At 40.8% G+C, this 24,274-nt stretch overlaps 1 protein-coding gene across 2 annotated transcripts in view; it reads right to left on the reverse strand.

Moving 5' to 3' along the window:
• The window catches only part of smurf1 (SMAD specific E3 ubiquitin protein ligase 1), a 118,192-nt gene that overhangs the window by 16,011 nt on the left and 77,907 nt on the right, over positions 1-24,274 (reverse strand). For both annotated transcript variants that reach the window (XM_086000322.1, XM_086000321.1), the window contains exons 5-14: positions 21,915-21,980; positions 19,916-20,000; positions 16,861-17,099; positions 13,956-14,040; positions 13,715-13,861; positions 8,324-8,528; positions 8,054-8,157; positions 4,807-4,921; positions 2,146-2,324; positions 1,369-1,506 (exon numbers count right to left, since the gene is read on the reverse strand). In XM_086000322.1, the coding sequence (XP_085856448.1) occupies positions 1,369-1,506; positions 2,146-2,324; positions 4,807-4,921; positions 8,054-8,157; positions 8,324-8,528; positions 13,715-13,861; positions 13,956-14,040; positions 16,861-17,099; positions 19,916-20,000; positions 21,915-21,980 (1,363 nt within the window). The remainder of the gene's footprint in view (positions 1-1,368; positions 1,507-2,145; positions 2,325-4,806; positions 4,922-8,053; positions 8,158-8,323; positions 8,529-13,714; positions 13,862-13,955; positions 14,041-16,860; positions 17,100-19,915; positions 20,001-21,914; positions 21,981-24,274) is intronic.

A 24,274-nucleotide genomic window follows, 5' to 3' on the forward strand; every position in this document is an offset into this window, starting at 1 on the left:
CCACACCCTTGCACAGCAACAAATGGAGGAAGGCAAGTAATAAAAGCCACCTGAACCTACTCCTGAATTTTGCCAGTTAACCAAGATTTCTGGTTATTTAGGTGCTGGTAAATCGAAAGTTTCCTGTAGTTCACAGGAGCATCAAAACAACATTTGAAACCGAACCATATAAGGAGATATTAGGGCAGAAAAGAGGTAGGTTTTAAAGAGCGTCTTAAAGGAAGAAAGGTAGAGAGGCGGAGAAGAATAGGGAGGGAATTCTGGAGCTTAGGGCCTTGGCTGCTGAAGGCACGGCCACCAATGTTGGAGCGATTAAAATCGGGGATGCTCAAGAGGCTAGAATTAGAGGAGCTTAGATATCTTGGAGGGTTGCAGGGCTGGAGGAGATGAGAGAGATAGGGAGGGGTGAGGCCATGGAGGGATTTGAAAACAAGGACGAGAATTTTAAAATTGAGGCGTTGCTTAACCGGCAGCCAATGTAGGTCAGCGAGCACAGGGGTAATGGGCGAACGGGACTTGGTGCGAATTAGGACACAGGTAGCAGAGTTTGGATGGCCTCAAGAACAGACTGAATTAGGTGCAAAAAATGTATAGCAAATTTTAATGTTAAGAGCTCTAAATAGTATACAGATAGAAATTGTACTTTCATAAATAGTGGCTTATGATAAATAAAGCACAATATGATTAACTGGAAAGCAGGCCAAGCAATGTCAGAATGAATTTCGTGCGTCATATTCAATGAGCAGATTTTTTGGGAGCCCAACAGTAAGATTTTGTATTTTAGGGTTGTGTGCACATGACTATAACCGAGATGGTAAATAGCAAACAACCAATCATATATGGGATGTCAGTATGCTCAACTCTCTCCTGCTGGAAATGAAAAAAATGTCGTATTAGTCACTTCAATGTGAAAGGAGCCCACGTATAACGCACTTTGAGACAATCTGCATCATTTATTGAACTGATGGCCTTTCATTAAGGTCTGTTGCTGGTTGTTATAATTTCTTTGTTTTTAAAAAGAGACATTTAGCAAGTTATTATTTCAACTACTGAATTAGTAAAATTAAATAAATGCTGGCGAGTTTGGTTCAACTGCCATCGAAGCTAGGATTTCCTGCTCGTCAGAAATTCCTTGATATGCACTCCAGATGTGAGAGTTAGGAAAGCTGAAGTGCAAAATCCCAGTCCTGATTTTTCCATGACAAAGGAAAACATTTTTCTAGATATACCATTACTTAACCCACCAAAATGCATTGTTTTAATTAAAATGTCATGCGCCACTCCTTGGCACATGCTGGGAATGTGCATCAAAGAGCAGCGCAGCAAAACATTTACCCCCAGACGGTAACAGGAAAGGAAACCACTGACCTAACATATTCCCGCTTATTCTCCTCCGTTACAGGAACATTTCTGCCATTTGGTTTCAGCTCTTGTTGAATAATCCGACCAAAACAGTTGTGCTCGACACAAAATGTATGATCAAGTACAGGTGTGATGTCGTTTTCACTGTAACAGCAAAAAATAAGTTATTGAAGCAATCAGCTGGATAATGCTACCTTCATCATTGGCAATTTAATAGAATATCAAATGCGACTTTATACGCCCTTTTAAAACAAGGACCCAATTTCGTTTCAAGGTTCCAATACTGACACTAATGCTTAGTACTGATGTGTAGGTATATAAAAACATTAAGTAACCCCTCAATAATATGTTCATCTTCCATCACAAAGTAATTAATGTTGCATATAAATAAATCATGAGAATTTTACAGAACCATATATGTGAAAATCTGTAATCTAGAATTGTCATCTATATTTTAAGGGCCAGAAATGTTGCTATAGTCGCAACAGTATAATCCTTGATCCCTTGTGGTTTATGAGATCATGACACATACCCAATAGTTTCCAAACTAAACTATCAGCAGTTACCTTTTATGTCGATGTAATTTTAATTCCTTTAATCATTTGCAGTGAAATCTGCTCCTAGGCAAAGGTCAATGTGCCTTTTCTTAAAGTAGCAATCTCCCACCCCCATTTATTTATTTTCTGTCCCAATTTTTCCAGATGTGCAGCCAGGGACATTAGTCAGGAAGGAAAAATTCGAGAGTTAATTTTATGGTGATGTAATTCCATTAGCTCAACTCACAGGATCCAAACCAGGCTTTTGTGCAATTCTGGGTCCACAGTTTCCAAGTCTGACAACTGGATAGGTTTACCCAACAGCTGCTTGTAGAATGGTAATGTGAAACCCCCATTAATGTAGTGTCCATGGAAAACAGCCAGTCCCATTATCCGGCCCACAAAATGAAAGTATGATAAGTGTTCCTGTAGAAGAAACATTCACTTGTTTGATTAAAATGTTAAACACTGCCATCCTGTGGCTGACAAACAATAGCACCAGAAACGTTCATAAAAAATCAACCTGCTTTAAATCATACATCATTCAGAGAGGCATTATTGAATAAAGTGTAACATTATTGCAAAAGAATACTAAATCAAAATCAGAAATTAAATTAAGTTGATACAACCAGTCAAAAAGAAATTACTCTCAATAATCCAAAATATATTCAGTTTAGGACCATCAAGTAGAAACTCATTTAGAAGTACGATTACAAAAAAGGCATTTCAGTCATTTACTCAAATTAACTAAACACCACCAATGAGAATGATTTATACCATGTGCTCCATTTACTTCACAGCATCGCTGATTTCAGTAGCAGCATAGTAAAGTGAATGAGGCTGCACTATTGCCTTCAGAGGCATCACGACTGACCTAAAGAGGGGTTTCCACTAGTGCTTGCAGAGGCAGGAGCACCACCACCAGCAGCAAAACATAAATGCTGTTGGAAGGCAGCGCAGTCTTTACTGGCCACAGTTGGGCTGAGTGCTTATGCCACAAATACAAGCCAATAATGTGGCTTCTTGGTTGGTGACGTATATGTACCTTACTAAGCCACTGTAGAAGGTATGTCAACCTGAAATAAAGTCGTGAATTTCAACTTTCAAATATATTTCTGTATGCGCAATAATTTTTCTGTTAGTTCAATAATGTGGAATCTACCTCTATTATGAAATGGGTGCATTCCACAGCATTGGGAGTTTTCTTGAAGTGGCTCTACAGTATGAAGACATTGGGCCGTATTTTGCGGCCCCTACGGGTGCGTACGCGCCTGTAGGGGCCGCACAAGTTCCGGGTTTAGGCATGCGAAGCGTATGCGCTAAAACCCGGAACTAGCGAACTGTCAAGAATCTGCGACAGATCCTCCGCATCCCTGGGAGATGTGCCTCTGCGGGCGGAGAGTTACGCTATTTGCCCAACTTCCACCCGCTGAATGCCTGCGAAATTCTTACGCCTGGTAAAAGCAGGCGTATGGCCTGCTGTTACCAGCATAAGAGTTTTAAAAAATAGAAAAATAAAATGTTATCACTCATTTATACATTAAAAACCCTGTCCAATAAGGTAAGTTTATTTTTAGCCCCGTTAAAACAAATACATTTTTTCCCCCAAAAATTAAATTTTCATTTAAAATATTTAATTAAATGGCATTTTAAATATGTAAAAAAATGTTTATTTATTTCATGTGTTCGTGTATTTTTTAAGTGATCCCCATTCATACTTATGGGAGTTCCGTATGTACAAAATCCCCATAAGTATGAATGGGGATTCCCTTCTTTTATTGGTTGGGCCGGCCCACGTGATCCCAGGGGCGCTTGCGAACTGCGTGGGCCTCTGCCCACGTGTACCCGGAGAGGCTCAGGATCGCATAGCATGTTCACAGCATCTTTGCTGAACCATGCACAATTTACTTTACGCAGCCCATTAAATAGGGGTGGCGGGGGGGAAGGGGAGGCGGGGGATGTTCGCAGGGAGGAAGTCCCACCAATTCAGCTTAATGCTACAATTAATAATATTCCTTATAGCCCCAAAGAGAAATTAACATCTAAAAAAAATGATTTGAAAGATTTTGAAACCTAACAAATGTACTGAAAAGGTTGAATATTGTGTTGTTTGAAACATGAAGAAAAACAATGAGAACCAAACATGCAAACTCATGGTCACATGAGGTCAAAGTGACACCATGTGAATGCTCATATAATGTACTGCCAAGAAATTTATAGTTGATGTCTATTACTTCACCACATCAAATAAATGAAGTAACACAAATATATGGAGGATCATTTAACAATTTATTAAGAATCAACACAAGCAGGAATATTTCTGGCATGGAAGTGAAGAAATGAAAACTAAAATTTGCAGTACCCCTGTATACTGTATATATACATTGCTCCACTCGGATTTTTACAAAGGTTTGAAAATCAATCTTTCAGAGACTGGACAAAGGAGAAACATTAAATAATTACAGTTGGGCAGTAATTGGTTGATGTATTCACAACTCTTCCAATGACAAATTTCTTTTAGTGGTTACATTATGGAAACTGAAGAATTTTATCGAGGAACCAATGTAAGCCCTTTAATATAATTAAACAGAAACCAAATGGTGTTGAAAACAACCCAACTGCAAGGAAATCTGCTAGGCCTTAGTAGTCCGACTCGTCTATCTAACCAAATTTTTTGGGATGGGAGAAAAGGGGAACCAGCAAAGAGTCTTTTATGGAACATCCAAAAATTATACTTGCACTTATTTTTGGCAGTTGGATTTTGCTGCACAGACTTGCCTTAGAGGAAATTTACATGGATAAAAGGGTTAATATTATGTTATCATCACTTATAGAACATTAACAAAATATAGAAAATTCCTATTCGGTTAGCATTTTTCCAACTCTCACTGTGACTTTGGATACTCACAGGGTTAACAGCAGAATCTGGATTGATCTGTAGCGTGTAGATATTATCAGTTGAATACTGAAATAGCCCATAGTAAGGATTCAACATTTCATGACAGAGCAAATACAACCACTCCCTACAAAACAAGCAAGCACAAGTAATCAATATTTGTCAGTAATCAGGACTCAAACATGGGAACCAGAGTAGGGCACTTCGGTCATCGGACCGGCTTTTTCACTTTTATTAGCAGTGGTAGCTCTATCTTTTTAATCTCAATTCCTGCCTTTTCTGCACATCCCTTAATGGCCTTATTTCCCAAGTGAGGATCTATTTTCCTTTTAAACACTCAATTGACTTTGCGTCTATGGCCTTCTGGGCCAGTACTACCCACATTCTTAGTCTTGCGTGTGAAGACATTTTTCCCAGATTTACTTTTAATAACTTAGCCCCAGTTCCAAAATTACATAGAATTTACAGCACAGAAACAGGCCATTCAATCCAATAGGTCTATGCCGTATTGATGCGCCACACGAGCCTCCTCCCGCCTTACTTCGTCTGACCCTATCAAAATATCCTTCGATTCCTTTCTCCCTCATGTACTTATCTAGTTTCCCCTTAAATACATCTATGCTATTCGTCTCAACCACTCCCTGTGGTAGCGAGTTCCACATTCCCACCACTCTCTGGGTAAGAAGTTTCTCCCGAATTCCCTATTGGATTTTAGTTACTGTCTTACATTTATGGCGCCTAGTTTTGGACTCCTCCCTACAAGTCGAAACATCTTCTACTCTATCAAACCCCATCACAGAGACCACTTGGTCTTCTCTGAGCGAAAAGAGCCCCAGCCTGATCAGACTTTCCTGATAGTTGTACCCTCTCAGTTCTTGCACTTTCTCCATTGTTTCTATATACTTTTGTAATATGAAGACCAGAACTGTGCACAGTATAAATGTGGTCTAACCAAGGGTCTGTACAAGTTTAACATAACTTCTCTGCTTTCGAGTTCTATTCATCTCGAAAACTATACCCCTTTGTTCTGGATTTCCCCACTAGAGGGAAGTCATTCCCTGCCTACCCTATCAATTCTCTTCATTTTAACACCTGAATTAGATCATCCCTTAATCTCCTTATTTCTAGGGAATATAAACAATTTTCCCAGTCTCTGACCAGCACAGTCACTTTAATGCAGGTATCATCCTGTTGAATCATCATTGGACTTTTCCTCAAGGCTAGTATATTCTCCCTAAGGTGGGGTGCCTAAAACTGAACACTCTATAATTGTAGTAATTTGCTTTTAAATTCTAAATTTGTGATGAAGCCCAGCATCCTATTTGCCTTTCTAATACTTTTTCAAAGTTAGCTTTTAATGACTTATGTTGCTGGACTCCTAGACCCCTTTGTTCTGCTACTCCCCCATCTGTTTTCTACATTACAACAGTGACTACACTTCAAAAGTACTTAATTGGCTGTAAAGCACTTTGGGACATCCCGTGGCTGTGAAAGGTGCTATATAAATGCAAGTCTTTCTTTAATTTAGATTATACTTTCATCTGCCATTGATGCATTTGCCCATTTGATTAATTTACGTCCATTTGCAATTTTCTGTTCCCTTTTTCAAAGCTAACTATAACTTCCGAGCTTATCATCTCCAAATTCTATTTCCAAATCCCAACTCTCTGGTTCCTACCTTTATTGGTACCCAATCCACAAGGTTACAAGTACAAATCTCTACCTCCACATACAGTCACATCGCTGGACAAATGTCACTTCAGTTCAGATTCTACATGGTCAAAAGGTAATGTGGGCAGATATAGTCTCATTCTATTTAAATACACCCTACTAGGCAATTACAGTTTGTCAACTAAACTAATCTACCCTCACAATTAAGAGTGCAACAGAGGCAACAGATTGATACCTCAAAGGGGAGAGGAACAGAATTCTCAACAATTTCTCATTTGTGCTCATTTTACCCATGACAATGTACATATATGTCCTACTTAATCATATGGGCTTGTCCTTGATGAAATGTTTGCAATGTTTCCAGTGATTTTCCCAGTAAACGTATCTATCAGAAATATCCAAAAGGCTAATGGGATGCTGGCCTTTACAGCTAGAGAAGTAGAATCCAAGGGGGTAGAAGTTATGCTGCAGCTATACAAAACCCTGGTTAGACCACACCTGGAGCACTGTGAGCAGTTCTGGGCACCACACCTTAGGAAGGATATATTGGCCTTGGAGGGAGTGCAGCGTAGGTTTACCAGAACGATACCCGGACTCCAAGGGTTAAGTTACGAGGAGAGATTACACAAATTATGGTTGTATTCCCTATAATTTAGAAGGTTAAGGAGTGATCTGATCGAAGTTTTCAAGATACTAAGGGGAACAGATAGGGTAAATAGCGAGAAACTAGTTCCGCTGGTTGGGGATTCTAAGACGAGGGGGCAGAGTCTAAAAATTAGAGCCAGACCTTTCAGGAGTGAAACTGGGAAACACTTCTACACACAAAGGGTGGCAGAAGTTTGGAACTTTCTTCCGCAAATGGCAATTGATGCTAGATCAATTAATTTTAAATCGAAGATTGATAGCTTTCTGTTAACCGAAGGTATTAAGGGATATGGGCCAAAGGTAGGTATATGGAGTTAGGTCACAGATCAGCCATGAGCTCACTGAATGGCGGAGCAGGCTCGAGGGTCTGAATGGCCTACTCCTGTTCCTATGTTCCTGTATTGAACAAGGACATGAGGTTTATAACAATTGAATGATTAATAGAACCAGCAATATCAACACAATAGGAGGACCCAAATCTAACAACAGAGGGAGATTTCTGCATTTTATATCATACAGTTCTGAAATAGCGGGAATTAAAAGGCAAATCATATTTCCTCGCAAAAATAATAAATGAAGGTCAGAGACAAATGGCCTCTGGTGGGGTATCCAAGTCGCAGCCCACAGACCGAGCTCCTTTTACCCAGTCTGTAGTTCCTATCCTTTGTGTGCCAAGAAACATGAAGAGCTTGCTAAGGATGGCCCAGGGTTCAGTATCCCTTTCATACTGTTTTTATAATTGGATATTCTGGAATTTATAGCAGTCAATTCTGACCAACGTGTGAATTTTGGTGGCATCAATTGATCACCGTGTCATAGTTGTCCCTGTTGCGAAGGTTTGCCACTACTGTAGGTCTGCAGACAGTGCAGTGTTGCAAATGCATTCAACCTTCTTCCTCAGTCAGCAGTGACATGACTGTGCTCTCAGTGTAAAAAATCTCACCTGGCTACTCCACCGTAATCCAACCCTTCTTCACTTCTAAATTTAACCATTAAACGCTTCTTCAAGTCCTTTGGCCTCATTTTCATCACTTGTCGGTATGATTCCTAAACAGTACAAACTACAGGTGAGTTTCTTTTGTAAACAGTAATTTAATGCTTTTCTTACAACTACTTTATAAAATGCATCTTTCAGCACTGTCTGGCATAAATACAAACACAAACAGTATCTGCCTAACTATGTGCTCTTACAGTTCACACGTATCCATGTTACCTCAAAGATTTCATCTCTGGAGACTTCAATGCGGCAGTGCCCAGCTTGCGGTTGCTGCAAAGCAAGCTCATGCCGCAGGACTTTCAATTTCTGTACCAGATCTCGCTCGCATCGTGGGACAGACCACTCTCCCTCACCTTCTTCCACAGGTACCTCTGTCTGCACTGGCAATGGCTGATTTGATTCCTTCAACTGAGTTGGATTGCTATAAGGAAGCATCAAGAATGCACCATATTTATTAATGACTTAGATAACGCAATAGAGAGCCATATATCCAAGTTTGACGATGACACAAAGATTGGTGGCATAGTGTAGAAGGGGGCATAAAATTACAAACAGACATTGATAGATTAAGTGAGTGAGCAAAACTGTGGCAGATGGATTTCAACACAGGCAAATGCGAGATCATCCATCTTAGACCAAAAAAGAATATATCTGAGTACTTTTTAAATGGTGAAAAGCTAGGAACAGTGGAGGTCCAAAGGGATTTAGGGATCCATGTACATAAATAAATCACTAAAATGTAGTAGATACAAAAAAAAAAATCAAAAAAGGCTAATGGAATGTTAGCCTTTATAACTAGAGGGCCAGAATATAAAGGGGAGTAAGTTTTGCTACAGCTACACAAAGCCCTGGTTATCCCACATCTGGAGTACTGTGTACAGGTTCTGGGCACCGCACCTCAGACAGGATATATTGACCTTGGAAAGAGTGCAGTGCAGATTCACCAAATGTTACCAGGGCTCCAAGGGTTCAATTATGAGGCGAGATTGCATAAACTAGGCTGGTATTCCCTGGAATACAGCCGGTTAAGGGGTGATTTGATTGAGGTTTTTAGGATTTTGAAAGGAATGGATAGGGTAGAGAGAGAGAAACTTTTTCCACTGGTGGGGGGAGTCTAGGACAGGGGACATTACCTTAAAATCAGAGCCAGGCCATTCAGGAGAGAAGTTAGGAAACACTTCGTCACACACAGGGTGGTAGAAGTGTGGAACTCTCTCCCACAAAAAGCTAACTCGATTAATAGTAGATGTTGGCTCAATTAATCATTTTAAATCGGAGATCGATAGATTTCTGCTAGCCAAGGGTTTTAAGGGCTATGGAGCCAAAGCAGGTGGAAGGAGTTAGAATACAGATCAGCCATAATCTCACTGAATGGTGGAACAGGTTTGAAGCGCTGAATGGCCTACGCCTGTTCCTATGTAGGCATTATTTAACAATAGAAAAATAGACATCTACACTGTTGTGTCTGAAAAGACAGGTTTTCAAATGTTAAACCTCCAACTACTCTATTCATTAATAATCAACTTTAGCTGTATTGGGTGGCAAAAGACATTAATAAAAAATCATCCACATACAGCAAGGTGAAGGCCTACAACAAACAAAATACGTGCAGAAATAAACAGGCATGCAACAAGGAAAATCAAGGGATACCCAGTCCCCAAGATTTTTTTATTTCAATGCGACTTAGCCCAGGTTGAACGAATTATACAATTATTATTCCAATTCCTCTATTCATAAAGAAACTTTGGCCTAGAAATTCAGTAAGGCGCTGCCAGCTTTGCGCCCAGTTACCGCCTAAAGAGGGCTTCTGCGCCAATACAGGAGTTTGCGCTGATATTCAGCGCAGCGGTAATGGCGGCGGTAGCCGTTAGCGCTGCGCCGGCACCGATGACATCATCGGTGTGCGCAGTGCCCCGGTTCCGCCCCGATCCCCATATTTAGTTGCGGCCGCTTCTTCCGCAGCGGCCGCAAACAGCGACCAGAAAACGGGGCCGTACTGTAGCCTTAGTGGGGCGCTTTAAGGTGGAGGTGCGGCCGGCCGCTTTTTCGGCGGCCGCCTGCCCGCACCTCCTTCCCCGGCCTCCTCCACCTCTCTCTTCCCCCCCCCCGCGGCATTGCCGGCTGCTTTCCGCGAACCCGGCACTTCTCCGTGGTGCCGGGCTCATTTGCCGGCACTATCCAGCGGCGATCTCCCCGTTGCAGGCACCTCCACCTTGAGAAGGAGGAGGCCTGCAGTACCGCAGCCTGCCGCTCCGCAGCGGGTGGCGCAGCGGCGCCTAGAGCGCTGAAATTCAGTTTCAGCGCCCCAAGCGGGGGCGGGCACACCCTGGAATAGCGCCCGGTTCCGACTTGGGGCGCAAAAAGTGAATATCTGACGGTCGCAAATGGATCCGCGCCCAGCGCTAACTTTTGGGCGCTAGCCAGCTGGCGGGGCCATAGTGAATTTCTAGGCCATTATATTTAACACTTGCAAAAAGAATTTGAAATTAACACTGAAAAATATAACAAACTGAATATTCTAAGCATATCAGAATGCTGTACTACCAATAAGGCATGAAATTACAGTATGCACTGAGGTATCCTGGTGCTTGATGAACTACAGTTCAGAGAGGACAGTGGGGTAAATGATTGAAAGAAGACTTTACTGAAATAAGGGGAGTAATCTATTTTAACTTGTTATCCATCAAAAACCACAAGTACTCTCCCAAAATAGTGCTTAGAATGTATCCTTTTGTTCTTATGTCCCATTTTACAGATAAATCCAAATGTTTGATGAGGAATTACTCTAACCAGCAGCCTTGCAGATGTTCCATAGTGTCACCAACATGAAACTTTCCTAAATAGGAATCAATGATGCGATAGTGAAACAGCCAGTCTTTGTCAGAGAATGTCTGACTGTCACTGGCAGGAATGCAGAACGTAGTCAGTAATCCAAAGACCAATTCTTTGCTCAGTAACAACCTTGCCCAGGGTTTTACTCCTGCATTCCTTTCAACACCGTTGCAAAGAACTATAACCTCAGCCTTGTGGAATTTGTGTTCCTTTCTCTGATTTATTTGTAGCAGCATAAAAAGAACATCTTATTCGGAACAGGTGACGGTCAGACTCAACTTTGGTTAGAAAACGGCAAGAAACAACTGCTCATTTAGAAATATGTTGAGCTCATTCACCTCACTTGCTCATGTCAGTGCCTTAAGAGTCGGTTTCCAAGTCAGAAACTTATGGTAATACTGACTAACTGTTTATCTTCAGTACTCCCAGGACACAGGTTAGTGCAGCTGGAGTGGTGATCAAGAATCTGGACAACTACATCTTCCCCCTCTGATTCGCAGGGCCCCGAATATCTGACCCACGAATTGGGTCAAAGTAATGATGCTGTGCTATTGGCATGCACAGCCTCAGTAAAATATTTTAATGCATAAAATTGTGGGGCAGTGAAATGTACAAGTTTGGTTGAATTTCCACCCACAGTACCAGCATCATCCATTTAAACTGAGAGCATGGGAGTTGTGTATTTGTAACTAATTTTTTACCTTTTTTTGCAATTTCATCTTCATTTTGCTGCATTTTGCTCAATGCGTTAGTTATTTTTTTCTGAAGAGAGCTTTCCCCCCACCCCGCAAATATTTTCATTTGCATATTGCTAGCTGCGGTGTGGCGCCTTACAAAGAGAAAACCAACTAACGGATGGAACAAAATGCAGAAAAGGGGAGATGAGGGCACACAAAAACTAAAAGAAAAATTAATTGCAAACTTACTTCCTTGCTTGGAGAGACCTGCTTCAGCAGGTGGGCTCCCTAGGACCTCCATACACCCACTATATATGGGCAAGGCTCACACTGTGGGTGGAGCTTTACTCAAGCATGTAAAATTTGCCACCCCATAATTTTACATTACATTTATGGGTATTTTGTTGGGGGTTCCAACATAATTGCAATGAGGAAGAGATATTTGTGAGGAGCCAACAAATGTAGGTGCAGTGACCGGTGAAGCAATCAGGCCACATCCATCAGTACACCAGGACCTGTACCTGGATATGTCTTTGCTACCTCCGCTTCACAAGACAGACTCCTATATCTGCTGATCCACACACATCAGGGACTGCTCGTCCCATCGAAGTGTGGGATACCACAGCACGAAGCTTTCATGCTATTGTGTCCTTCCAAGCTACCCAAGGAGATCGCTGCTTCATCAGGCAGAGTTTGCAATAGTCAGGCCTCAGGGAATTGTCAGTCACTATGCTCGCCAGGGGCAAGACCTCCATCACCTCCTGTGGAAGAGAGGCACCAATGGGTCAGGATACACAGCTTTCATTGTATAGGATTCCCTCAAGTGCAGAGTTGCACAAGATACTCATGAACGCATCAGGACTCTTCATGACAACCCCATGGCCTTCATAAAGTGTACGGGTTTGCATTCAATGGTGGCATGTAACCATAAAAACATCACCGTATAAGTCAGTGGCCATTATTCCATTATTCAAGTAGGACTCCACGGGATCTGCATTACTTGATGCGGAAGTAACAGTGGGATGGTGATGGATGCTGACCTTAGTGAGACCCTAACAGCAGAGGAGCACTTTGGCATTTGTTTGATGTTTCCCGGCTGCCATTTCTACCTTCAAGAAAAATGAAAATGAACAAGTGCCTGTAAAAGGGCACTGAATCTGCACAGTGCTTCCAATGGTACATCTGGAGGGTGCAGCGGTTCCCAACTTAGGTTTGTGCGATGGCTCATGGGCCCTATAAGAAATGTGTACAGGATTGAGCAGCACACTCATCTTCAGCTTATTCTTGAAATCGTCATCATATTTTTTGTCATTTATAGCCAGGTATGAGGGAGCTGGGTGACTGCATTGACTTGGTCAGCGACATATCTCCGTGGCACCTGTACTCTGACTGGACAGTGGCCATCAGCCCCAATAAAGGCCATCTGCCTTTACGGTACCTGCTGCTGCAAGATCTTCAATTGAATCTTCAATTCTTCAGCATCAAAAAAAGCAATATTGGCTAAGTGTCTCCGATGTAATCGTGATTGTGTTAGTTAACCTGCAAATCAATATGCGACTATTCAGGAACCTGCTTTCTACAAGTGAGGTGACCCCAGCAGAGTCTAAAATTTAGTGGAAGCTCATTGATTGAAAATCATTAAAATGCCTAAGTAACAGAGACAACTGCAAATGTTTAATTCAAGAAAGTTCTTCCAAGGTTCAGGGACCATAACATGCCACTGGCAAGGTGCGTTTGTTCCCAGATAATATGGTATTAGAAGGGCTATATAGGGCACCTGTAATAGACAGTTACATGCAATGTTCCTGTTAGGCTGTGCGGCTGTCTGAAGGTCCTGCGCAGGCCGCCTGCTGGCTTTACAATAGGAAAAATCGTGCATGCGTGGAAATTTGAATGGGCCGCCCAGCCAAAAAATTTAAGGGAACATTGGTTACATGACTCCATGAAACTGTCTGCATAAACTACAAGAAACTAAAATTAGGAAGAGGACTGTGGGGAGGGGAGGCCATATTTACTGTTATACAGTAGTTGAAATTTGTGGTGGTATTTATGCATCACAATAATTGAGTCATTCTTACGGAAGGTGAACTGTGCTTACGTCATTATATGGTGCAGTCTGGGGTCTGTAAACTGTGTAGTTCGGTTGTTGTGATCCACAAAATATATTCTTCCCGATACTGTACTTCTGACTTCCCACCCAGAAGGCAAAGGACCGAGCTCATCATAGTTAAAATTTGTAAGATCCCTGCACAAACAAACAACAAATCAAATTAGAACAAGTGAAATTATCAAAACAGCAGGAACTTTTTGGCGAGTGTTATTAGATTTTGTCAATTAACCTTGGAATTCGAGGATCATGCCAAGTGCTGACTCCAGTCTGTGTGTGCAGGAAATAAATTTGTCCCTGTACAGTTGTTCGCTGCTCTGAAAACAAATAGACAATGATTTAGAACCAGTTCTTTTTCCCACTGGTTGTAGAACCTGCACTGCAAGTGAATGAACACATTCTGCTCGAGTATATACTCCAATTGCACAAAACATGAAAATGAAATATATGCTGTGGTAACTCCATCTTCTCTATACTTGTAATTAAGATAAGTTACCAAGTTGGTGGACCCAGTAAAGCTTCCAGTGAGAGAAATTGCAGCCGATATGCTGATTAAGATTCAGGACTGATGTGGCACCTTCTTTCCCTTTCTTCATCAAAATTATATGTAGGAAACCATGCACTGAGATTCTGAATTTAAAAAGAAAACTTATGGGGGAAAAAGTCAACTTGGTCAAAAAGTCTAACCTGAACTAACTGCACATTCTTAAATCAAGTGGTATGCTCAAATTAGAATTGCAAGCAATGTATGCAAAGGGTTGGAATTTCATGTGTATTTGCGCCCATAATCGGGTGCAAACAAATACCGGTGTAAAAGATGGAGGAAACTCAGGCACAAGTGTCTTATACATGTAATTACACTACGCCTGAATTTCCTTGCTCTTTTAGGCCTGTCTCATTAGTGGCTCATTATAATGGCTCTGCCCCTGACTCAAGAGCGGCACACGCCAATTTCCTACAATTATGTTGGTTCAAAGCAGGTGCAAAATTACGTGCAAAGTTTTAGGCGCAGCAGGAAAGTCTTTTTTCTGATGTTTTATTGCGATTTTTAAAAATGCATCTTGACTCAGACCTGCATTGTATTTTCTGTTTTTTTTTAAATGCATTTTTATAGAAACAGTATAAGTCACGATAAAAATTGAAAAGCTTCAATGCTTGCATGTTCTTAAACATGCTGTGCTTAATGTGCATGAATTGATGGTGAGATGGCTTGAAATTTTCATACTCAAAAAAGGAATATATGGTGTGGGTTTGGCGCTTTTCCTGGGGGCCCAATTGTTTCTGCTTTTCTATACCCATATTTACCTTCCGTCGTACGCTAATGAGATTGGCAGAAAACTTGCGTGTAAATAAACAGACATCGGCAAAATGGGGATAACTTCAGGTGCAACTTCCCGATTACATTCCCACAGGAAATTCCACCTCCAAATTCCTTTTCCTTCTCTCTAAGTATTGTAAAACGCTGAGACTTCAAAAGTAATCAAAATATAATTATACACATATAGGAAACCAAAAAGGGCCTCGAATTTTCAACAAAAAAATCAGAACGAGACAAGTGTTTGCCACAAAATAAATATGTTCTATTTTAGTGCTTGAATGCAATTTTTAAATAAACCTTTTGCATGAGCTCTATGTATTCCACTATTTATCTTTTTGCAATCTTATCACAAATGGAAGGTTTCCAGCATTTCAAAATCTTTCAAAACTAATCTAGAGGGAATGGGGTGGGAGGAAAGAGATAAAATTTTCTCTGCAAAATTTAGTGAAATTGTATGTACCTGTTTTATGCTTGTATTTGCTACAAGTTAGTTCATTTTAAATCTAATTTATTGTGGTTAAGTCTGTTTGAGTACATCAACAATGTAGATGTGTTTTCCCTTCATTATTAAGTTATCTGGAACAACCAGCTTGATGAGATAAAGTCACTTATAACATTTGAGGAATAATACAAAACGTTAGGGTGTTCCAGTACCGAATGTTCGTAGTACAACATGCAGACTGCACTCTTCACTATTTCTGAAAGAAACTCAGAAGAGAAATCACTAATTCTGTTAGCTTTTTTATTGACGTCAGAGAAAGGGTGGGGGGGGGGGGGGGGCGGTGGGAGAAGAGAGATAAAGAAAAAAGGAGCGCCTGTTAAATTGTATTGTCCCCATACTTTTTTTTTTTTTTTTTTTTTTTAAGGTGTCCTGCGTTACTTAGAATTCATAGCCAAGAAAGAGATGAAGCTGTCTCCTCTATAACTAGTCACTAGGAGGTGCATAAGGTATGGTTTTCCCTTCTTCTCTTGCTTCAAGTATACCTCTTTACTTACAAATTTGAAAATCAAGGACACGGTCCCAAAAAAGGACACTTACGCATTGTTATGGTCAACAAATCAGAGTACAAATTAAGGTACATCTTAAACTATGCACCATCAAAATACAAGTGTTAGTAAAAAGGAAAAAAATGCAAATGCTGGACATCTGAAATAAATACAAAAAAACTGGATTAAAAAAAAAAAAAGGGCTGCCAGCATCTGAAAAGAGAAAAGGCAGGATAATATTTTGGGTGTATTTTGTCAGAACTGAAATCTTGAAATGAGAGACCCAGCCCTAATAGGGCTGATGAAAACTGGGGTGGGCGGGTGAAGAGGGGGAGAACAAGTCTAAGTTATTCATCAAGAATGCTGACGCTGGATTATCTGAGCCCTGAACAATGGTATCGGAAGTGGTAACTGGGCAGGCGTATCGGCTGTGGTTGCATGAGAAGTGCTAGGGAACGGCTCTTCCAGTGCTCACTCACATTGTTGGCGTTTAGTATCACGATGGCTTCAGCTTGTTTATCGTCTCTTTACAAACCAATCTCAGGCAGATTTGGAGAAAATCGTTGCTAAGTATTAGTTATTTAAGTAAATATTCTACAAACTGAAGGAAATCAGTCCGTTAAAAAAAATCTGGAAATCATACCCATCAGTTTTAAGTGCGAGAGTGGAAATCTGTATATTTTGCTTTATGAATAAAAATATCCAAGCTGTGCTATATGCAAGCTTATTTCCAAGTAACAATTATATACTGACAATCACAAGGTGGCCATTTGGTTTTTAGCACTCCCTTCTGAATACTAGTTAAAAAAACACTACTGAATCCAAGCTTTACCATATCCCTCTGGCAGTACAGGCGACTGATGGCCATGAGGCCGGTTCTGTGGCGTGTGCATTTGAACTCGAACCCCAAAATTTCGGATTCGCTGTGTCTGCAGTCTCTGTTCCTGGTTTGGAGACTCTATCAATTGGCAGTTCCCTCCACCAGCAGCACCTGTCATGTCTGTAAATGGTACGGTGTCCTCCATAATACAGCTTAGCGGCCTTCCAGGTCCAGAATCCTCAAAAAGTGGCCTGATATAAAATTACGTACCGTCATTCTACATTCAGTATTCAAAGTGCAATCCTTAGCTACTATACTGCCACTAACAGAACTATGATTATAGCACAAATGCTAACCTAATAAAGTCGTAGCACCCATTAACTGTCATTACATGTCTTATAACATTGTTGAAAATGTTCAATGAGAAACATAAAGCAGCAGAAAGTATGCACTGAACCAACATTTTCTTCACTGTTTCATTGGAGGCAAGGCAAATAATGCAACTGGGAAATTTATACGGACATCTCTTTCTAAATGCTGTTAGCATTTTTACATCGATCCATATTTATAGCAAAAGATGCAGTTTACAAAACCTTGAGATAAAAAGAAAATCCCAAAATGTTGGAAATCTGAATTTATAAACTGTTAATTTTTAGAAGCATGTATCCCTAAGCAAGTTGTCAGAAATTATGCTCAATGATATGCAATTATGTAACTTCCATAAATGTAACATTTTTATAACCTGTTGAAATATGAGGTGAAATGCTAGTAGCCAATAACTTTGTAAATAGATACAATCTTTATAACCGTTCCACACAACACACAGATTCTTAATACATACACATATGTGCAGAATCTTAGAGTAATGTTGATTATGCAGAGCAGTATTGTGGTTCTGAAAAGGTTTGAGCAGTCACAAACAATTTCAAGAGCATTTGTTATTCCACTACATTACCATTCCCAGTTGTTCTGAAGAAATATACTCAAAACGTGCAAATATGACAAATCATGCCTTCAATTCAATTAAGTGCTAGGAATCTCAATTTATTTGTGCAGAAAGCAACTCAGATACAAAGCTTACAATTATAGTATAATTGGTGCCATGACCTGCCTGTTTTAAAAAATATATATAACCATTATAGTCTAGAAATTATGGTGTGCATTATTACTTTAACACGTTCATATGAAATTACTTTATCCTATATTTTAACAAGGGGGGGGTTACCCATTTAAAATAATTTCTAGGGTTATTTTCAATTAAAAAAAATAAATCTTGGCACCAATTTTCTTCCCTCCTGAAGGTGCTGACTCCTTACTTTGTACACAGAAAATGGATTTTCACTTTGTACCCCATGAATAGTGGCGCAATTGCCTGACAAAATAATTTACAGGTCATTGACCATTATTTGTGAGTTCAGTGCCTGGAGCTCCATCCACAAGAGTCAGAGGTGGCAGGCCAGTGAATGAAAAGATGAAAACGAAGTAGAAATACTCATTTTAAAAAAAAACTATGAATTAATGTAAGGCTTCGGGCAAAGGTTTGCATGGAATAATTATTAAATTGAAGGAATGACAGGTTTTAGTTACAGATCCAGACCACCTAAAACAGCTTTCTCTTCTCCAGAAAAACAATTCTATGCTGTTCAATCTTTGCTAATAAGTTTTCTTAAGCTAGGTATCAATTTGGTTGCCCTTTCCTCCACGGTCTTCAAAGCCGGGATATCCCTGTTGTAGTACAGAAATCTGAATTGTTTACAGTATTCCAGGTGCGGCTGTACCAGTGCCTTGTACAGACACTTACCACTTCCTGGGATCTGAGCTCAACCCCACTGAGTAATCAAAAATGGAAAAGAATTCTGATCATGATCTGAAAGCAATTGTTCTTTTACTCAGCTCATTGTACATGATACATTCAGCAGAATCTTACATTTAGTTTGCGTTTAACAATTTTCAAGCATTTTTCTGTCAGGCCATTTTTGTTGAACGGACCATCTGAATGCTAATATTTCAGTTCGTTATGGGTATAGTAACAAGTTTAATATAAAATTAGGGTTTTTTTGAGGACCGACTGTGTGGAAATTTTAAATTTGGGCATTCAAATCACCACGGTATTTCATAGAATAGTACAGCACAGGAGGAGGCCATTCGGCTCAGAGTTTGCGTCGGCTCTTTCGAAGAGCAGTCCCATTAGTCCCACTCCCCTACTCTTTCCTCATATTCTGGCTATTTTTTCTCCTTCAATTATTTATTCAATTCCCTTTTGAAAGCTACGATTAAATCTGTATTCACCACCCTATCAGGTAGTGCATTTCCAAATCCTAACCACTCGTTGCATAAAGAAGTTTTTCCTCAGGTCACCTCTGGTTCTTTTGCCAATCACCTTAAATCTCTGCCCTCTGGTTATCGATCCTTCAGCCATTGGAAACGGTTTCTCTTTATTTACTCTATCTAAACCCTTCATGATTTTAAACACCTCTCAAATCTCCTCTGAACTGTCTCTGCTCCAAGGAGAACAACCCCAGCTTCTCCAGTTTATCCACGTAACTATAATCCCTCATCCCTGGGACCATTCTAGTAAATCTCTTCTGTACCCTCTCCAAAGCTTTCATATCCTCCCTAATGTGCGGTGCTCAGAATTGGACACAATACTTCAGCTGGGGCTGAACGAGTGTTTTATACAGGTTTAGCATAACTTCCTGGCTTTTGTACTCTATGCCTCTATCTATAAAGCCCAGGGTCCCATATGCTTTGTCAACCTGTCCTGCCACCTTCAAGATTTGTGCATAAACACCCCCAGGTCGCTCTGTTCTTGCACCATTTGTTGCTTAAAAAAGAGAAAAAGAAACTTAAATTCTCTAAGTGCAAGAAGTTTATATAATGCCACATACAAAGGATTTTTAACATGGATAACCTGTGTTGGGACCAGTAATTTTTCAATGTGATTGAGTTGTGGAATATACATCAACTAACTATTGTGAGAATTCAAAAAAGACGATTTTCATAAAATTGTGTTCATGGTGAAATCCCCTCCAAGAAGCAATCCGAAGAAAAGAGAGTTACTACTCACCCCTCAGGTAGATCATTGTCCAATAGTCCTCTGCAATCGACAACAGGACCACCAGTTCCTATTCGATCTCGCGTTTGTAAACTTACTGGAAGAGAAATTATAATTTTTTTTTAAAAACAGTATTTCATTTTATAAATTTTATGTAGATTATGTCTTCAAATATCCTGGAGACAGCAAAATAAATTTGGTGACAAAAGTGATAATATTGTTGTCATTGTTTCTGTCTGCGTGTCTTTGAATTTCCGAACACAATGGCGGTCCTTGGGTACCTCATCCAAGCAACCACTTTTGAGCTTTAGACTAGAAGGGTTGGAAGGGCAACACAGCGGAGCCCAATCCTACTCTCACACCAGGTGCATTTTCCAGCAGAGGTTACTGAATAGTTTCAGGTGCGGGAACCCTGGCTGATATTCCCCTCTCCACCCCGCCCCCCTCCCAACCCAGGGTGCTGAAGCCAATTGTAGCATCCCAACTGCTGCCCAAGTGGAAATCAACTAGCTTGGTAGAACAGGAATCGAGCCTGTAGTTTACCACAACGCTAAGCAGTGCCTTTACTTACTGGGCCATCGCAGAAGCTCAAAAGGCATCAGTTTTATCGAGAAAAAAAAATCATCAAAAGCACAGTGCTTAACTATTGGTTTCACTGAGCACCCATGCACCTCAGTGTTTAAAGAGTATTGGACACTGCGACATCCATAACAAAAATTATAATTTGTTTAAAAAAATTAATCTAACTGAGGTGGAGGAAAGAAATTCGACAGCACGCCAACAGCTAACTAATACCTAAACATTCAGCGAATGGGAAACCAACAGCTAAAATGCCCACTGAAAGGAAAAGAACGGGTTTGGCGGGGGGGGGGGACGGTATCTTTATACAGGTAGGTGGGAAGGTGAGGTAAGGTCACACAGGTGATAGCAGAACTTCTCAAAGGGATTATATCCCGTGAATTTGTGGTACATGGAGTGTGCTGGAATAAATAAGAGTACTTTCCACTTCCGATAAAAAGTGGCTTTCTACATTTTATACTCAGTGTCACCGTAAATACTATCAGGAAGGATATAGCATGAATTAGATATATACAGTAACACAGGAATGTGTCTTAACCCCATATAATTTCTTGAAGAGAAACAGGCGATTAGGACGTGTATTGGGCATTTTACTATTGTCAGCCTCTGCCAATAAGTACCAGGTTAATACCGTCCAAACTTGGGACTCTTCAAGCTGGCATAGAAAAAAGACTTTTATTATAAAATTACAATAGCATCAGAAATTCAATGGTGGTACTCTCAGTTAGCAAATCTGTCAATAGGAATGGCACACACTTGCTTTGATTTAGAAATATAATCGATGTTGTTAATGTCACTCATCAGTTCTATTTCTTTAAATGCGTTTAAAATCTGCTCAATCATAAATCTCACTCCTAACATTTCCTGGGTGACAACAATCTTGAAGTTTGCAACCTGCAGGAAGTTGGAATCTACACACTTAGTTTAGATTTGTTAAGTTTGGGTTTTGCTGGGTAATAAGGTAACCAAACACATTACTATATGTTACTCCATCTGGGAATCCAGCTCAGACAGCTAAGCTGGGGCACAGGGTGCCATAGGGATTTCAATTGTTAACTGGCTGCCTGAAATTTAAAACCAGGCATAAATAGCTGCTGCATCTGATTTCTTGCTCTTTATCTCTTCGACCAAGTTCTGTCATTTAAGTTTCTGTCTGCCAGACTCTGATCTCAGTAAGCACTTCAGTCCATTGCCCAGCCTGAACCAAAATTAAATGTAATGTACAACAAGTTCTTCATCAGATGTCAGGCCTTATTCCCAAGTCCCTATCCTTTTTTTTTGCAATTTTGCACACGATAGGCAAAATTCATACTGTAATGCAGTTCTTTTAATAGAACAATTCTAGTGTACACACATTTGCAAGCAGTTATTCTACAAATGATTTACCAGTAAACATGCTGAATGAACCTTGAACATTTAATTAAGATCTTACCTACTATTTGTCCTCGTATTGTATCACTGTCTGTGGGATTGAGCTTGCATAGATCTAACCGCTGGTCTGGCAAAAAAGAGGATGCAATGTTACCTGAACTGTGAGCATAGCAAATTACAGCAGGATATTAAAAGTCTTAATACAGTACAATGAGACAAGTGTGCATTTTATACTATTCAGGTGATATTCTGAATCAGAGGTACCAGACCCTGGGAAAGCACACTACTCTGCACCTAGCCAGTTGAGTGGTTTCCTGCAGCCAAGTGGCCCATGATTGGCTCTTCGGCCTGTCAGAATTCACCCCCCCACCCCATTGATTGTCAATAGAGGTGCTTCAGGATGCATGGGCGGGTTCCCATTGGTGATGTGACAAAATAGATAAGCATGGTGAAACACCTGACCTGATGGCCGTCGCTGCAGATAAAAAATAATAATTAACAATTAAGTCGCCATTATCATATTTTTGATCGTAAAATTTTTTTTTTTTTTTTTTTTTTTTTTTTTAAATCGGGAAGTATTTAACAGAGTACTTGCCTTTCCCTTTAAGCTTTGCCTTGAAATTGAGGTATGCTGACAAGACCAAAAATCAGACTGTGAACCCATCAGTCAACAAAGAGAAACGTGTAAAGTTTCAAAAGCAAACTTGAGAAAATGGTAACATTTCTCTGGATGAAGTGCTCATGAAACGCTGTTGTCACCAATACAAGATGAAGAATGGCCAAGTGAACCTAGAATAAGGGCTCGTATGGAAGAAGATTGCATTTGTCCTTGGTTGGCTAGTGAGTGAGAAGTCTTAAAAGGGTCAATATGTTGTGATTCCCCAATTGAATCTATTCTTTTCTGTTAGGAGGTTGAACAAAGGCAGAATAAAGAGTTCCCCCCCCCCCCCACCCCCAAGACAGCTGAGTACCAGAAGAGAGGCAAGAGTGGCTGCCTTCGACATGAAGGCAGCAGTTAACTTAGAATGGCACCGAAGAGCCCTAACAAAACTGAAGTCAATGGGGGTCAAAGGGAAAATGCATCAGTGGATGGATGCATGGTGCAAAGGAAGATGGTTGCAGTTGTCAGAGGCCAGTCATCAAAGCCCCCAGGACATTGGTGCAAGAATTCCACAAGGAAGCATCTTGGCCCAACCATCTTCAGTTGCTTCATCAATGACCTTCCCTCTGTCACAAGGTCAGAAGTGGAGCTGTTTACCAAGGATTCCAGTGTACAGCTTTATTCACAACTCCTCCGATAATAAAGCAGCTTATGCCAGCTGCAGCAGAACCCAGATAACCTTCAGGCATAGGCTGACAAGTAACAGGCAACATTTTGCACCACATAAGTACCAGGTAATGAACATCTTGAACAATGAAAGCCCAGCCATTTCTCATGACTTTCAAAGGTACCACCATTGCCGAATCCCCCACCATCAACATCTTGGTGCTCACCATTGATCAGAAGTTGAATTGGACCAGTCATTATAACAACATAACTACAAGAGCACAGCAGAGGTAGAGGACTCTGCAACGACTGGCTCATCTCCTGACTTACTCAAAGCCTCTTCACCATATATACGGTTCAAGTCAGGAGTGTGATGGAATGCTCACCATTCATCCTGGATGGCCGCAGACACAACACTCAAGAAGCTCAACACCAACCAAAACAGAGCAGTTTACTTGATCAGTGCCACTGCCGCTGGACAAATAGCCACTCTGCCACGACCGGCGTACTGTGGCTGTAGTTTGTACAATCTACAGAATGCACTGCAGCAACTCATCAAGGTTACTTAAGACAGTATATCTCCCTCCACTGTGACCTCTTCCATCAAGAAGAACAAGAGGCGCAATGTCATAGGAACACCACCTCCAAACTCCCCGGCAGATCACACAGCATTCTGACTTGGACATATATTATCATTCCTTCATCATCGGTGGGTCAATTTCCAGGAATTCCTTATCTAACAGCACAAAGACTGCAAAGAGGCGGCCAACCATCATCATCTCAAGGCAACTAGGGATAGGCGATAAATGTGGTTTTGCCAGTGTCACCCAAACCCAGAGAACAAATAGGAAAAAACCAAGTTGTGCTACTTTGTACAGAGGCCGATTACGGCGTCAGCCTTGGCTCAATGCGAGCACTCGGTCTCAAGAGTGAGAAGGTCGTCGGTTCAAGTCCCACTCCAGAATCTAGAGCACATAATCTAGGCCGACACTTCGGTGCCGTATTGAGGGAGTGCTGCACTGTCGGAGGTGCTATCGATCGCATGATATTGCCCTCCCAGGTGGCTATAAAAGGTCCCTGGCACTTTTCAAAGACGAGCAATGTGTTTTCCTAATTAATATTTATCCCTCAATCAATACCACCAAAACAGATTA

The sequence above is a fragment of the Somniosus microcephalus genome, chromosome 11 (assembly GCF_052327205.1).
Source record: "Somniosus microcephalus isolate GS21.2 chromosome 11, FLI_Smic_1.0, whole genome shotgun sequence".
Classification (NCBI taxonomy): domain Eukaryota; kingdom Metazoa; phylum Chordata; class Chondrichthyes; order Squaliformes; family Somniosidae; genus Somniosus; species Somniosus microcephalus.